At 43.5% G+C, this 16,101-nt stretch overlaps 1 protein-coding gene across 1 annotated transcript; it reads left to right on the top strand.

Moving 5' to 3' along the window:
• Positions 1-8,864: 8,864 nt before the first annotated feature.
• LOC125135757 (carbonyl reductase [NADPH] 1) lies at positions 8,865-13,725 on the top strand. Its single transcript, XM_047796153.1, has 3 exons — positions 8,865-9,419; positions 9,996-10,103; positions 13,031-13,725. The coding sequence occupies exons 1-3, from the start codon at positions 9,131-9,133 to the stop codon at positions 13,501-13,503; spliced, it is 870 nt and encodes a 289-aa protein (XP_047652109.1). The 5' UTR covers positions 8,865-9,130; the 3' UTR covers positions 13,504-13,725.
• Positions 13,726-16,101: the final 2,376 nt, after the last annotated feature.

Consider the following 16,101-nt stretch of genomic DNA (forward strand, 5'->3'; position numbering starts at 1 on the left):
TACCTAGGGGCTGCACACTCTGGTCAACAACAGGGCCGTCGCTTTCCAGTATAAGTGGATGTAAGCTCAAAGGATACAGACTGTGAGGGTAGCCAGCATGGGTGAGCTCCTGCCCAAGTCTCTGCTTTGGGATCTAAAACCTCTTCCTTAGAAAGGCAGATGTACTGATGTCCACAAGGAGCAGAAATTTTCCAGATTGACAAGGCTTTAGAGCCATAACACCCCTGCAATACTTTTCATCAATTCTTAAGGACTGAGTCCAGATTTTCACAGTATCACTCTGATTGACCTTTGGCACCGTTGGCTGATTTTTTTTTTCATAGTTGATTTAGAACTTTCTGTCAAATTCTGCTCTACAGCAAAGTGAGCCAAATATATGTACACCAATGACCATTTTAATTATTAATTCTTCTATTCAAGGAGTATGGAATACCTCTCCATTCCTTTGATTCCTCTTTAATTTCCCTGATTAATATTTTATAGTTCTCAGCAGATAAGTCTTTCACCTCCTTGGTCATGTTTATTGCTATAGATATTTAATTTTTTTGAGGTCTAATTTTAAAAGATATTGTATTTTTTCTCTCCCAAGGACATTCTCTGACGCCAACATCACCCTAATACTAAAACCAGACAAAGATACTACCAAAAAGGAAAATTATAGGCCAATATCTTGGATGAATATATACACAAAAATACTCACCAAAATTTTAGCCAACCGAATCCAACGACATATAAAACACATCGTACACCATGACCTAGCAGGATTCATCCCAAGTACACAAGGACAGTCCAACATATGCAAATCAATCAACATCATGCTCCACATTAACAAAATAAAAGTCAAAAAAACACACAATCATTCTCAATAGATGCAGAAAAAGCATTTGACTAAATCCAACATCCATTCATGATGAAAACACTTACCAAAGTGAGTATGGAGGGAACATACCTTAACATAATAAAAGCCACTTATGACAAACCCAAAACAAATATAATACTCAATGGAGAAAAGCTGAAAGCCTTCCCGCTAAAATTTAGAACAAGACAAGGATGACCACTCTCACCACTTTTGTTCGACAAATTGTTGAAAGTCCTAGCCACAGCAATCAGACAAACAAAATAAATAAAATCTCTCCAAATTGTGAGAGAAGAAACACAATGGCCCTCTATGCACATGACATGATACCACATATAGAAAACCCTAAGGATGCCACACACACAAAAACTACTCACACTGATCAATGAATTAGGCAAATAGCAGGATATGAGACGAACATTCAAAAATTGGTTGCACTGTGTATACTAAGAACGAAATATTCAAAGAGAATAGTATTAAAATACAACACTTCTGGAGAGTTTTTATCAGAAACAGGTGTTGAATTTTGTCAAAAAGATTTTCCTGCATATTTTTGATTACCTTGCAAATCAAAAATTGAAGAATCCTTGCATCCCTTGGATAAATCCCACTTGTTCATGGTGTATGATCCTTGTAAAGTATGTTTCTATTCGGTTTGCTAATATTTTTGTTAAGGTTTTTTGAATCTACGTTCTTCAGCATTATTGGCCTGTAATTGCGTGTGTATGTGCGTGCGTGTGTGTGCATGTGTGTGTGTGTGTGTGTGGTATCCTTGTCTGCTCTTGGTTTCTTGGTGATGGTGGCCTCATAGAATGAGCTTGGACATGTTATTCCTTTTGCAATATTTTGGAAGAGTTTCAGAAGAATAGGTGTTAACTATTCTCTGAATGTTTGAGAGAATTTGCCTGTACAGCCATCTTGTGCAGGACTGTTGTTTTTTAGAGGTTTTTTAAAATCATATTTTCAATTTTAGTACTAGTGATTGGTCTAGCCATATTTTCAACTGCTTCCTGGCTCAGTCTTAGTAGGTTGTAATTTTGGAAGAATTTGTCCATTTCTTACAGGTTGTCCATTTTATTGCCATGCAGTTGTTTAAAGTAATACCATAGGATTCTTTGGATTGCTGTGTAGTCAGTTATAATTTCTCATTTTATTTCTAATTTTATTGATTTGAGTCCTCTCATTTTTTTTTGTGATGAGTCTGGCTAAAGGTTTATAAACTTTTTGATCTTATCAAAGAACCAACTTTTGGTTTCATTGATCTTCTCGCTTGTTTTTTTGTCTCTATTTCATTTTTTACTGCTCTAATCTTTATGATTTCTTTCCTTCTACTATTTTTTGGGCTTTGTTTGTTCATCCTCCTTTAGCTGTTTTATGTGTGAGGTAGGTTGTTTATTTGAGGTTTTTCTTGTTTCCTGAGATAGGCTTTGTATTGCTATAAACTTCCCTCTCATATCTGCATTTGCTATGTCCCAGAGGTTTGGGATTGTTGTATCTTCCTCTAAGTATCTTTTGGTCTCCCCTTCAGTTTCTTCAAAGATCCGTTGGTTGTTCAGAAACATATTGTTTAGCTTCCAGAAGTTTGAGGTTTTTGCTGTTTTTCCCTTGTAGTTGATTTCTAGTCTCACAGCATTATGGTTGGAGAAAATACTTGAAAGAAATTTCAACTTTTTAACATTTACCAAGGCTTGATCTCTGGCCCAAGATGTCATTTATCCTGGAGAATGTTCCATGTGCACTTCGTAAGAATATATATTCTGCTACTTGGGGACACAGTGTTCTATAAATATCAGATAAATCTATATGTTCTAGAGTCTCATTTAAGGCCCGTGTTTCCTTGTTGGTTTTCTGTGTGGATGATCTGTCCTTGATGCAAGTGGGATGTTAAAGTCCCCCAGTATTATTGGGTTGCTGTTTATTTCTCCTTTTATGGCTGTCAGCAGTTGCCTTCTATATTGTGGTGCTCCAATATTAGGTGCTTATGTATTTACAATTGTTATATCCTTTTCTTGAGTAGATCCTTTGATCATTATGTAGTGTCCTTCTTCAGCTCTTGTGACGTTCTTTACTTTAAAGTCTATTTTGTCTGATATGAGTATTGCTACCCCCCACTTTCCTTTGATCTCCATTGCCTGTAATAGCTTCTTCCATCCCCTCACTTTCAGTCTGTGTCTTTAGGACGGAAGTGGGTCTCTTGTAAACAGCATATATGGGTCTTGGTTTGAATGCATTCAACCAGTCTGTGTCTTTTGGTTGGAGCATTTAATCCATTTAAATTCAGTGTGATTAAATGGGATTAAAATGGGTTTATTGCCATTTTCCTCATTGTTTGGGAATACTACTTTGGGTCTTTTTTACTTCCCTTCCTCTTCTGTTGCTTTCTCTCGTGATATGCTCTCTTTAGTGTTGTGTTTGGATTGCTGCTTCGTTTCTTATGTGTTCCTCCACTATAATTCTTTGGGTTTTGGTTGCCATTAGATTTGGATATAACCAGCTATATGTGTATAGAATGGTTTGTGCTTGCAGACATCTTATCCTCAGATGTATTTTCAATGTTTTGCATCGGTTTTCTCTTCCTGTGTTTGCTAGTTTTGCCATTCAATTGTCAATGGGTGATTTCCTACCTTTATCTTTGTCTTTACCAGTGCCTCTAAGTATCTGATTTGAAATTTTCTTCTTTCTAATTGTGGCTTTTTCTTTTTTCCCTAGAGAATTTCCATTAGCAGTTGTTGCAGATCTGGTTTAGAGGTGCTGCATTCTCTTAGCTTCTGCCTGGCTGAAAACCTTTTGATCTCTCCATCAGATCTGAATGAAAGCCTTGTGGTTATACTATTCTTGGTTCTAGATTCCTTATTTTAAGCTCCTTAAATATGTCTTTCCACTTCCTTCTAGTTTGCAGAGTTTCTGCTGAAAGATCAGATGTTATCCTTATAGGGGTCCCCCTTTATGCTGTGTTGCTTTTCCCACATGGCTTCTTTTAATATTTTTTTCTTTGTATTTAATTTTTGTCAGTTTGATTAGTTTGTATCTTGCTGGGTTTATTCTGGGTGGGTTTCGCTTTGCTTCCTCAACTTGAGTGAGTGTTTCCTTTCCCATATTAGGGCAGTTTCTGTCTATAAACTCTGAATATTTTCTCTAGCCCTTTATCTACTCTCTTTCTGGGGCTCTTATGATGCACATGTTGGTACATTTAATGTTGTTCCAGAGGACTCTCAGACTCTCCTCAGTTCTTTTCATTCTTTTTTCTTTTCCACTTTTCTAGGGCCACACTTGCAGTATGTGGAGGTTCATGGGCTAGGAGTCCAACTGGAGCTTCAACTGCTGGCCTACACCGCAGCCACAGCAACATCAGATCCAAGTCACATCTGCAACCTACACCACAGTTCTCAGCAATGCCAGATCCTCAACCCACTGAGTGAGGCCAGGGATCAAACCCTCAACCTGATGGTTCCTAGTTAGATTCATTTCCACTGTACCACAATGGGAACTCTTCATTATTTTTTTTTTAATTTTTTCTCCTGTGGCAGTGATTTTTCACCACTCTATCTAACACATCACCTATCTATTCTTCTTCCTCTGTTATTCTGCTGTTTATTCCTTCTAGCGTATTTTTTATTTCAGATATTATGCTATTCATCTTAGTTTGCTTTTCCTTTAGGTTTCTTTTTTTTTTCTTTTCTTTTCTTTTCTTTCCTTTTTTTGGGTATTTTTAGGGCTGCACTTGTGGCATATGGAGATTCCCAGGCTAGGGATCGAATCTGAGCTGTAGCTGCCAGCCTATGCCACAGCCACAGCAACACAAGGATGCCAGCTGCATCTGTGATGTACACCACAGCTCACAGCAATGCTGGATCCTTAACCCACTGAGTTAGGCCAGGGATTGAACCCATGAATACTAGTCAGGCTTGTTAAACGCTGAGCCACAATGGGAACTCTTGTCTTGTTCTTTTCTCTGATAGCTATTTCTTTGTCATCTCATGATGTCTAACTTGCTGTGTTTCTTGTCCCCTTGATAGTGGGAATGTAGATGCAGCAGCTGGTGGCTAGTCTTAGATTACTCAGGGTTGGTAACAGCTTACATGGACCCAGAGCTCGTGATGGGAGCTGTGGTATTATGCAACCTACCCTGGAGCTGAGTGATGGGGTCTGTGAGTTGCCAGTGGTACATGGTTCACAGGATTGCTCTTGTGGCCAGTGGTGGGAGAGAAGAACTGTCTCCTGAGACCCCTCCTGCTTCCAGGCAGCTCTCAGTGTGACTTCTTGCAGTTGGCAACATAAGCAGCTGCTCCTGCTGTCCCTCCCTTGGTTGGGAGGCAGCTTCAGGGGCAGGTGCTTTTCTGTAGCCACTCCTTTGTTTGGCGAGTCTAGAGAGCATTCTCTGTAGCCCCAAGTCAAGGGATACTCACTATCTCTTCTTAAAAGGCTCTCTCTGTTGCTGTAAGCCGAGCACATTTCTGGTGGCCCATCCCCCTACCAGGCCAGTGGCAGAGTGTTTCCTGTGGTCACTGCAATCTAAAAGATGTGCCAGCTGGCCCCTATAAACTGCTTTGGCTAGTTGTGCAATATACACTGCTTTCATGGTCCCCTGCTTCATTGTTGGCTGTGATCACAGAGCTTGTGCTATGCCTAAGGATCATTCTTCCTGTTTCAAAAAATAACTTTTTCAGCCCCATAGGTAAATTGAGGCTTTCTACACACCTGGAATTCCCCCTCTGAGTGGTCTCCTGGACTGCCCACACAGTTTCCAAATTCACCTTTACTCCCTAGACAAATTTCAGCTTTCTGCCTGCCCAGCAGGCCCCTTCCAACTCCCAGGATCATTTATGCTGCTTAAGCAATTGCTTCAATATTTCCCTTGCCTAGTGCTGGCTGGGGTCACCAGGCCTATACTATTCCTATTCCTGTGCTTGCTCTAAGGATTCCTCCACCTGCTCCAGTTTTTCTATATGCTTAAGGGCAATGGGGTGCTCCCCAAACTGATGCTAAGCAGCCGCTGCCCAAGGGTAGATCCTGTAGCTGGAGCAGTTGGTGCCTTGCAACCTAAGAACAAGTGCAGAGGATGAGGCTATAACGGTGGAACCTGCCCCTTCCCTTCAGCACCCCCAGCAATGGTGCCTAGCCTCCAAACCTGACCGGCTTTTCTCAGCTTATAGATCAACTGTAGTCACCCCAGACTCTGGTCCTTCAGGCTGTCTCTTTGATAACAATCCTATTTTTTCCCCATGTAGACAACCATGGCTCTCTATGAATACTTTTGTGATTTCCTCTGTAATCCCAGGGAGGGAAAGTGGAATGGATGTCAAAAGATGAATAAAAATCAATATATGAATACATGGCTCTTCATAAAGCTCCATTTGTGCAGACTGGTCACTTGCCAAACACACTCAGAAATCTAAGAGGTCAAAATTAGGTCAAGAAACAGGACAGCATAACTTGGGAAAACAGCCTTTATGGATAGGGTCAGAATGGAAATCTTTTCAGGTTTGCAGGTCCAAATGGTCTCTGTTGGAGCTACTCAGATCTGCCTTTGCAGCAGGAAAGTAGCCAGAGAGGGTACATAAGACGAGGAGTGTGGTGGCATTTAGCCTGTGTTCTTTAGCTCAACAGCTGGCAGTATAACAAGGGCAAGACCAGGAAAGGAAGACATTTCCTCTGGTTTTTTTAACCCCAAAATCACTAGGAAAAAAAAACAATTGTTATTTTGAACTGTGAGTGGACATTCGTATGAAAGAAACACCCATAAAAGAATCACGTACAGTGCCGGAGGCCAGCTCTGGCCGCCAGGGAGTGTACACTTTTTCCCGATAGGAGAGGGACACGGCGTTGGCGAATATACAACACAGGGACAGCCTCTTTGTCCCTTCTTTCGGGGCGCTGGACTGCTCAAATTTTATTGGCAACAGTGGTTGATTATATAGACAGTTTTTCACTACAGATTGCATCACAGTGTTAAAAGGACATTGGTTAACTGCTACATGGTACAGCAGCTATACACCACGTCCTAACATCTTTGTCTTAACTAAATGTAGTGAGTACAGTCGAAGGGCAGTTAGGTACAATACATTATGTGGAAAGGAGGAGACTCAGTGCAAATCATCCCATGGCCAGCCAGTCTCCACAAGAATTTGGCCTTTACAAATCTTGTTTTTAGACTGCTGCTTATCTTTAAAGTGTTATGGCAAGGAGACAGTGTAAGAAAATATAAACCAACTTAACTAGCTATCACTTAAAAGCTTTTATAACTCATAGCTAGGTGTCTTTTGGTCAAGAATAATATGTGTCTAACTTTTATGAACCTCATTAAAGTCCTAACTCTAAAGTTTACTGTATAACTAGTTAGTAGAAAAACTCTAAAGTTTACTCTATAACTAGTTAGTAGCTAGCTGTATAACTAGCTAGTAGGAAGAAGTCCTTCAGGATGAAATTTTTATTATATTATTGTTGTAACTTTGTTAAATCACAAATTACCACAGGAAAATAAGAATGGAAAATAGGAATAATAAGTAAATAATCCGGAAAGACTGAGGAAAACTAAATAACAAATAAAATAGGAAAGACTAGGTCACCTGAGAAGCAATCCATGTTCTCTAGCGCAAACATGGAAATTGCTTTCCAGGGAAAGCCCCAATTCTTCCCCATAAACATCAGAATGAGAGCTGTGTAACCTGAGGCCTGCCCTTGGCTTGTACCATGCAGGCAGGCTTTCATCCTGACCAGAGGCCCACCTTCGGCTTGTACCGTTCAGGTGAGCTCCCTTCCTTGGTTAGGAACCTGCCTTGAGGGTTTTTTTTTTTCTTTTTTGCCATCAGACAAGGTCCTGGTTTTGAATCCCTGCATTTTCTTGGCTCCCCGCAGTACAGCAGGGAAAGTTGAGTGTGCAGGGTTGTTAGTGGATGAGAGAGTTTGTTGTTCAGTCTCGGCATTGTGAATGCGTTATTTGTGTGGGAAAGAGGGGGCAGGAGGACTGCAATTTTATTGATGAATACATAGTTCTTCATACATGTCCATTTGTGCAGACTATTAAATACCAAACCAGCTCAATTGTTCATGAGTTTTGAATCTGGTTTGGAGGACTGATGCACGCCTAGAATTCCTTTAAGTTTTCTCTTTGTAAGCTTTCAAGATGAACATCTACAAGCAAGATGTCCTGGCTACACCACCAACCTGCATGACCATGAGCCAAATGCTGAAGCTACTGTTTACCCTCAACAGTAAACTGGGACCCACAGTCATAGGTCGGCTATGAAGATTAGTGTCTGGACATAGGTGACATTGTTGAAAACACATGGGAAGTGCCAAGATCCTCTGTCTTGAGTCCCTGTGTGAGGCTCCCAACACCACCTAAGGCAACAAGAAGCTTCTTCCTTCCCAACAGCATGTATGACCTCCCCAGGGCGCCAGGGATTGTCGGCCATATTCCTTCCATTCACGGAAGCACTCCTTGTCAAATGCCGTAAAATAACACCTAGTTCAATACACCACTTATTAACTTGGCAAAAAATTAACCCCAAATATAGGTATTTTCAGCAATCCTGAGACTTCTATAGCCATTAAATGAACATTCCAATCAGTGGCTAGGTATGCAGTAAGACTTTCATAAACACATACCACACCTGGGGCAACACTGGGAATCTCACAGAGTCAGGTACCCTGCCCACAGGAATGTTGAAGCACAGAACCATTTTCTCTCATGCACTGACTTGAATTCCTCTTAAGGTAGCTCCAGAATCTATGTTCCTCAGAAGCAAGCGCCTTGGTAATTTTTTTTTTTTTTTTTTGCATTGAAGAAAAAGCAATTATTGCCATACTGGGGGGAGTGATGGGCCCAGTCCAAGACAATGAATCTGCACTCCTTTTTCTCCCTTTGGAGATCTCCCTCCCAAATTCTTTTTTGTCAGCTTCCAGGAATCCCTATTCCAGCGCTGGACCTTCACCAACCCATCTCCACCTTTCCAACCCATGTGCAACTCAGAGGTGGAATCAAAAGACAGCTATTTCCAGGTTTGGCTCTGGAGGCAGCACCAGGGAGAGGGAGGAGTCGGGACTCAGTTATTAGGAACCTACTGCAACACTGGGCCCTCCTTGCAGGGAGGGCAGAAGGCAGGGCTTAGTCCCCTGGGAATCACAGCCCTGCTACCAGACACACTGAATCCTAGCTCTGGTCTACCTGGCTTCTCTGTTACCAAATTGCTCCTTGCCTGGCTGCACCTTCTGCCCTAGACTCACACCACCCTCCCCTCTCCACGCCAGAGCCACATACACACCACACCAGCCATGTCTTCCAACACTCGAGTGGCTCTGGTGACGGGGGCAAACAAGGGTATTGGCTTCGCCATCGTGCGGGACCTGTGCCGGCAGTTCTCTGGGGACGTGGTGCTCACAGCGAGGGACGTGGCACGAGGCCAGGCAGCCGTGAAGCAACTGCAAGCCGAGGGCCTGAGCCCACGCTTCCACCAGCTGGACATCACAGACCTGCAGAGCATCCGTGCCTTGTGTGACTTCCTGCGGAAGGAGTATGGCGGGCTGGATGTGCTGGTCAACAACGCAGCCATCGCCTTCCAGTGTAAGTGGATGTGAGCTCAAAGGATACAGCCTTCTGAGGGGGGCCAGCCTGGGTGGGTGGGGGCTGCTGCCTGAATGTCCACCGTGGGACCTCGAACCTGTTCCCTAGAGAAGTCGATGTTCAGAGACTCTGAGGCTGATGTTCAGAGGGTGCTGAACCTTCCAAATTGACATCTTTCCAGCCATAAGTCTCCTGCAATAACTTTGATCAAACTGTTAGGAACGGACTCCAAGTTTTCACATTTCACTCTGATTGAACGTTGGAGCAGATGGGTGATTTTAAAAAAATTTTTTTAATTAAGTTGGATGAATTTTTAATTTATTTTGAAATAAACAAAATACTGCAAAAATGGGACACAGAGACCCTTTATATACCCCCTTAGCCTCCCCCGATGGTGCTGTCTTACAAAACTGTACGGCAGGATAAGTTTCTGAAATGCTCACTGGCACAACGCTTTTAACTAATCCCAGACATTACATAGTATTCATCAGAATACAGGGCAAAAGCACCTATCATTTCATGCATTTTTACATAAGGCTACTATTAACTAGTTCTTTTTTCTTTTTGCCCTAAAAGTGGACAATCCCACACCGTTTCATATTCAGGCAGAACTGACTATGAAAACAAACTTCATGGGAACCCGAAATGTGTGCACAGAGCTTCTGCCTCTAATAAAACCTCAAGGTGAGTCCGATTGGAGCCCAAGCGGTAGTATTTCTAGCAAGATCAGAGCCCTGCCTGCCTCTGTCCTCCTCTGCATGCTAGGCTACCTCTCTTGCTTACCTTCCCTGGCCTCCAGGATGTGTCTTCACCCGGCCAGGTGCCCTGTGACCATAGGTTTCTTAATGCTGTCACGGTCATGGTGGTCTCTGTTCAGCTGCTCTTCATGCCTCTGGCTCTTTGCTCTCTTTCCTATTTTTAGTTCAAAGGTCTTTTACACAAGGTCTTTAACTCTCTCCAGCCCCATCACAGGTAGAGTTCTCTTGAGAGTCCACCCCAGACCTTCTATCCCCACCTGTCTCTCTCTCACACAGTAACCTATTTCACCTTTTTTCTTTGCTCATTTGCCTTTTCTGATTCAGGTTTGGGTAGCCTACACTACCATCAATTCATCATTCCCCCTGAAGCTTTTTCCTCATCTCTTCATCTGGATTTTGCTTTTTTTCTCCTGTGATAGGATATATTACATGTAATGCTAGATACTAAGCTAGATACTAAGTCAAATGTACACTTCTGAGTCCCGAAAGTTTCAGGAGGTCCCCACAATACCCTCAGGTTCAATAATTCACTAGAAGGACTTAGAACTCACCAAAAAGCTGTTAAGTACAAATGCCAGGGAATTAGGAAGTGGAGACTGGCTCAGGTCAGCAGGGATCAAGGTCTCATGGCACAGGGTCCAGCAAAGACCAGGATGGAGCTGCCACAGGTCCTCTCCCAGCACATCTTGGACAAAGCACGTGTTTCTCCCTGAAGCAACAAGAGACAGCACACATGGAGCTTTGCCCACCTGGGAGCTCACCCTGGCCTTGGTGTTCAGTGGCCTTGGTGCTGGTTGGTCACATAGGCATGGCTCACTTCCCTCTTGGCTGACCTGACTCTCCAGACCCTCCCAAGGTCCAGTTCGTACCAGGAAGTCCAATGCCCCAGCATAGTCATGTGTTAACATAGATTACGCAGCCTGACCCTAGACACCAAGTGAGCAAGGCCAGTCTTCTCAGGCAGGACATTCTAAGGGTTTATCATTTCCTCCCAGATGCCCTGGCCAAGGGCTGAACAATCATTGGCCAAGCTTAGGCCTTTCCTTACAGAGAGCAGCCCCTGGAGCTTTCCTAAGGATCCCTTATATACAAAGGATCATTGAGCAGCTAAATTTAGTACAAAAATTATTTAAGAGATAGAGCAATAGTATCAGAAATATTCCTAATATTTTAAGGAGCCAGCTTGGGGGAGGGGTAGTTTTAGGGGAGCAGGTAATCCATCCTATAAAGCCACTACATACATTTTCATGTGTTTGTACTAATTTGATTCTTCCCTTAATCATCTGCTATTCGTGCCCTTATTAACATGAAACTATTTGTCCATAAGTATTTAGTATAGGTTAATTAAAAATCTAGGCATATAAAATTAAAAGATTTGTTTTTTACAAAAAAAAAAAAATCTACTGTTTGAATCAGAAAGTACCAAACTAGAACAGTGAGGATGGTTCCACCCACAGGTACTTGGGGACAGATGGTTATGGAAAAAAGGTTTAAATGAAGTAAGGAATAAGATTATGGAATGTTTGAAACTTTTGGCCCAGGTTGCTGTTTGTGACTGGTGGTCCTTAGGTTTCCATGTTACACTTTTGGCATTTTCAGGCTCACACTTTGGTTTGCTACCAGAAGTGAACAGAAAATTAGAGACACACAGTCTAATGGCCTCCTTTGTTTAAATATTTACAACATGGAAATTAGCTGCTACTTAGCTCCCTTCGTTTTTTATCAACTACTCATTTTCCATCAGTATGACAACCAGAGGAGACTGTCACTCAGTCTCCAGGAAACTTGACAGTATCTTCTTTGACCCCTTAGACAGGGGATCTCCTGCCAGGGCTGAAAAGCCAGGTCCAGAGACAGCATCCCACCTCGTCAGGACACATTGTAACTTCCTAGGGCTGCCACCTGCAGCCCACTTCTCAGCTCTGTGTCCGGTCTTGGCCTCAACAGGTTTGTCTCCTACCCATCGGTCCTCTGTCTGACTTGCCGGCAGAGGAAACACTCCCGGTCCTTTTGTGCCTCAGAAGATGCTAGAGTCCCATATAACAATTATCCCATCCCTGCCTTGGTACAGCACCCATTTCCACTCCCCTCATGGACCTAAAGAACCACTGCAAATAACCAAACCTAAATATAATCCATCCACAATATCAAACCCATTTCCAACCCAGGAAGAGCTGCTTCTGATGGCCCCTAACATGTCCTACTCTCATTCCCTCTTGAGGTCCCTTTGAATCTCTGAGTTCATACTCAGTGGGCATCTCTGAAATAGTCAGTTTCCACTGCCCCTCTCTGTCCTCCAATAGCCAGGACTGGAGGCATTACTCGTGAGCTGAGAAAAACCCAAACCCAGAAAAAAATGCATGAAATTCAGCCCCTGAAATGAAGGCTTTTTCGTTCCTCCATCCAAGCCTTCCAAATCTAATGCTATCTGGTCACTTGGGAACTTCCAGCAAGAAACCCACACGTTCATTGTGGGTCAACAGAGACCTGTCCTAGACCACTGACCAAAGGATCATAGGCCCTCAGGTGGTCCCCAAGGAGGCCACTCTCCCAAGTGTGGGGAGGACTCCTCTTATTTTCTGAGCATTTTCCTCCATACACCAGTTTCCTGTTCACATGGGAATCTGGGCACTGCCCTCCCCACTTGAGCCTTTCTTTCTCTGACATCATCCTGGACATGGTTCAGGTTCCAAACAGTTTCATGGCCTTCTCTCATGGAGGCAGTCTTAATTCATCTCCTAGCAAACTGGCCCTTGATTCTCAGTTGGAAATTTGGTGTCCAACATCGCAGCAAATTGGGGATTCATCCTTCTGCACTCACATCTCTATGTAACAATTCGTGTTCTATTGTAGGCAGAGTGGTGACTGTGTCTAGCACTGAAGGTGTCAGAGCTCTTAACCAGTGCAGCCCTGAATTGCAGCAGAAGTTCAAGAGTGAGACCATCACAGAGGAGGAGCTGGTGAGGCTCATGAACAAGTTTGTGGAAGACACAAAGAACGGGGTGCACAGGAAGGAGGGCTGGTGTGATCTGATCTATGGAGTGACAAAAATTGGGGTCACCGTGCTGTCCAGGATCTATGCCAGGAAACTGAGTGAGCAGAGAGCAGGGGACAAGATCCTCCTGAATGCCTGCTGCCCAGGGTGGGTGAGAACTGACATGACTGGACCTGAGGCACACAAGAGCCCAGAGGAAGGAGCAGAGACCCCCGTGTACCTGGCCCTTTTGCCCTCTGATGCAGAGGGGCCTCATGGTCAGTTTGTTACTGACAAAAAAGTTGTAGAATGGGGTGTTCCCCCTGAGAGCTACCCCTGGGTCAAGGCGTAATTTGTGTCCTGATTTCACCAAAAGGATACTTACACTATCAAAAATATTTCTGTGCAAAAAAAAAAAAAAAAAAAACTTTGTGAAAGAATCCAAATCTCTCTCTATTAAGTCCCCACTGGGAGACGGCTGCTCATTCTGTGAAGGCTTTTGTGATTTCCTCTGCAATCCCAGGGAGGGAAAATGGAATGGATTCCAAATGATGAATAAAAATCAAGAGAGGAATAAATGTTTCTTTTTAAAATTCTGTGTGAGCAGATTATTCATTTGCTGAAACCGCTCAGAAATCAAAGAGACCAACAGGTTAGTCAAGAGAAGTGACAGCATAACTTAGAACAAGGGCCATTATGGATTGGGTCTGACAGGAAATCTTTCAGCTTTACAGGTCCCAGAATCTCTACTGTCATGGTTATTTCTTTGTTAATTTCCATGTCTGATCTTCAGACTTGTGGATGTGAAAAGTGACAGCCCCCGAAGGCAAGGGACAGCCCTTATTTGAAGAGTCACTTTATTTTACCAACCTTTCCCTAAAACCATGTTGTTTGTTTCCTCCCAATCTTTAAAAAATGTATCCAAACTCACCACAGAAGATCATCAATGTCTAGATCAACCCCTTAGCATCTCAAAAACTGGGGTGGAAATGGACACTGTATCACAAGATCATTGCACCCCCCAGTTCTGAAGAAGACTACGTATCAAGATAACCCACTTGTTAACTGTTACTAGGAAAAAAATCAAAAAGTAAACCCTTCCAGCAAAACTAGGGGTTTGTCCCCTTTAAAGGAAACATTCCGATCATTGGCTTGGCACCCAGTAAGAGCTTAACTGTTGCTGGACTTATGCACAGAGAAATGAGACCCCAAGGCTTTTTACCAGGAAGCAGTGTTCATTCATGCCTGCACTGGCTCAGCAGATTAGTATCCAGAGGCTGAGCCCCGAACACAGCTGCGTGCCACCTTATACACCCCTCTTGTTTTCCCACTACATCTAAGTTTCTTTGTCCCACTTATTAGGTATACTACAAATTTTAGGCAGACAGCTATAGATACGTTTGCACTCATGGATATAGCTTATGCTACTTTACTGCAGAACTGCACATGCACACAGATGCTGGCATTGCATGTTGCCTTCCCTTTGATCTTGGAGGGCCCTGTCTCCTCCCCACTGCATAACAAACACCCCTCCTTTGTGGGGACACTGAATCCCACAGAGCCAGGTACCTGCCCACTTTGAAAGCCTCATCACAGCCCTACTGTCTCTAGTCTCTCTCTTGAGTTTCCATTAGGAGAGCAGGGGAAGCTATATCCTCAGAAGACTGTGTCTCCAGAAGAAGGTACCCTGAGTGATTTCACTGCATCATAGGAAAAAGCAGCAAAGCCTATTCTGAAGGGGATGATGGGCCCAGCCCAAGCCAATTGATCTGCACTCCCTTTTCTCCTTTGGGAGGTCTCCCAGTGAGTTGTTATTCTCGTTGTTACTGATGTTTGTCTGCCAGGAATCTGTAGCCCCTGGAGGCTCTTGCCCAACCAGTTTTTCTTGGAGGAGGCAAATTTGTCCACTAGGAAACCACTGCATCTCAGAGGACAGATCCAAGGAGGGTTGTGTCCAGGATGGCTCAGGTTGTAGCACTAAGGAGGATGTGGTGCCAGGAAGTAGCTTTTGGGAATACTCTGGAATATTTGGCCCCTCCCTAGAGGGAGGGCAGAAGCAGGGCTGAGGTCTGTAGGTGTCAGAGCACTGGATCCTAAGACATAGTGCTTCTGGGGTTCTCAACTTTAACAGAGACCACATCTCAGCCAGCTCAGTGCCCAGGACCCACAGTCTGGTCCACTATCCAGGATGGAGCCCAGCAAGACATAAACCTGGCCATATCATCAAACACTCATATGGCACTGGTGACAGATGCCAACAGGGGCATCGGCTTCACCCTCAATAGTGATCAGTGCAGCAGTTCTCAAGGGACACAGTGCTCTCTGTAAGGGATGTGGCACAGGGCTGGGCTATGGTACAGGCAGCTGGAGGCTGAGAGCTTATATCTATGCTTCCACCAGCTGGACATTGAAGACCTGCAGAGCAAATAACAAAGAATTCAATATCCCACTAATTGGTTTTGGTATAAACAAAACCAATACGTAAGCACCTTTAGCAATCCTATGAATTATGTAAGCATTGAGTAAATAGTCCAATCAGTGGTTAGGCACAGTATGAGTTTCAAAAACATACCTCACCCACACCTCACACCTGGAGCAACGCTGGGACTCCCACAGAGCCAGGTGCCCTGCCCACAGGAAAATTGAATCACAGGACTGTTTTCTCTCATTCACTGTCTTGAATTCCTCTTAAGCAAGTTCCAGAAACTCTGTCCTCAGAAGCAATCACTCTTGGTAATGCTATAAAATTATGGCATTAAAAATAAAGCAATCATTGCCATTCTGGAGGGAATGATGAATTGGCACTCCTTTTTCTCTTTTTGGAGATCTCCCTCCAAAATATTTTCTGGCCAACTGCCAGGAATCCCTAGGCTCCTACCGACCCTTCACCAACCAATCCCCACCCATCCAACCCACGTGCAACTCAGAGGTGGGATCAAAAAACAGCTGT

Source organism: Phacochoerus africanus, chromosome 1 (assembly GCF_016906955.1).
Source record: "Phacochoerus africanus isolate WHEZ1 chromosome 1, ROS_Pafr_v1, whole genome shotgun sequence".
Lineage (NCBI taxonomy): Eukaryota > Metazoa > Chordata > Mammalia > Artiodactyla > Suidae > Phacochoerus > Phacochoerus africanus.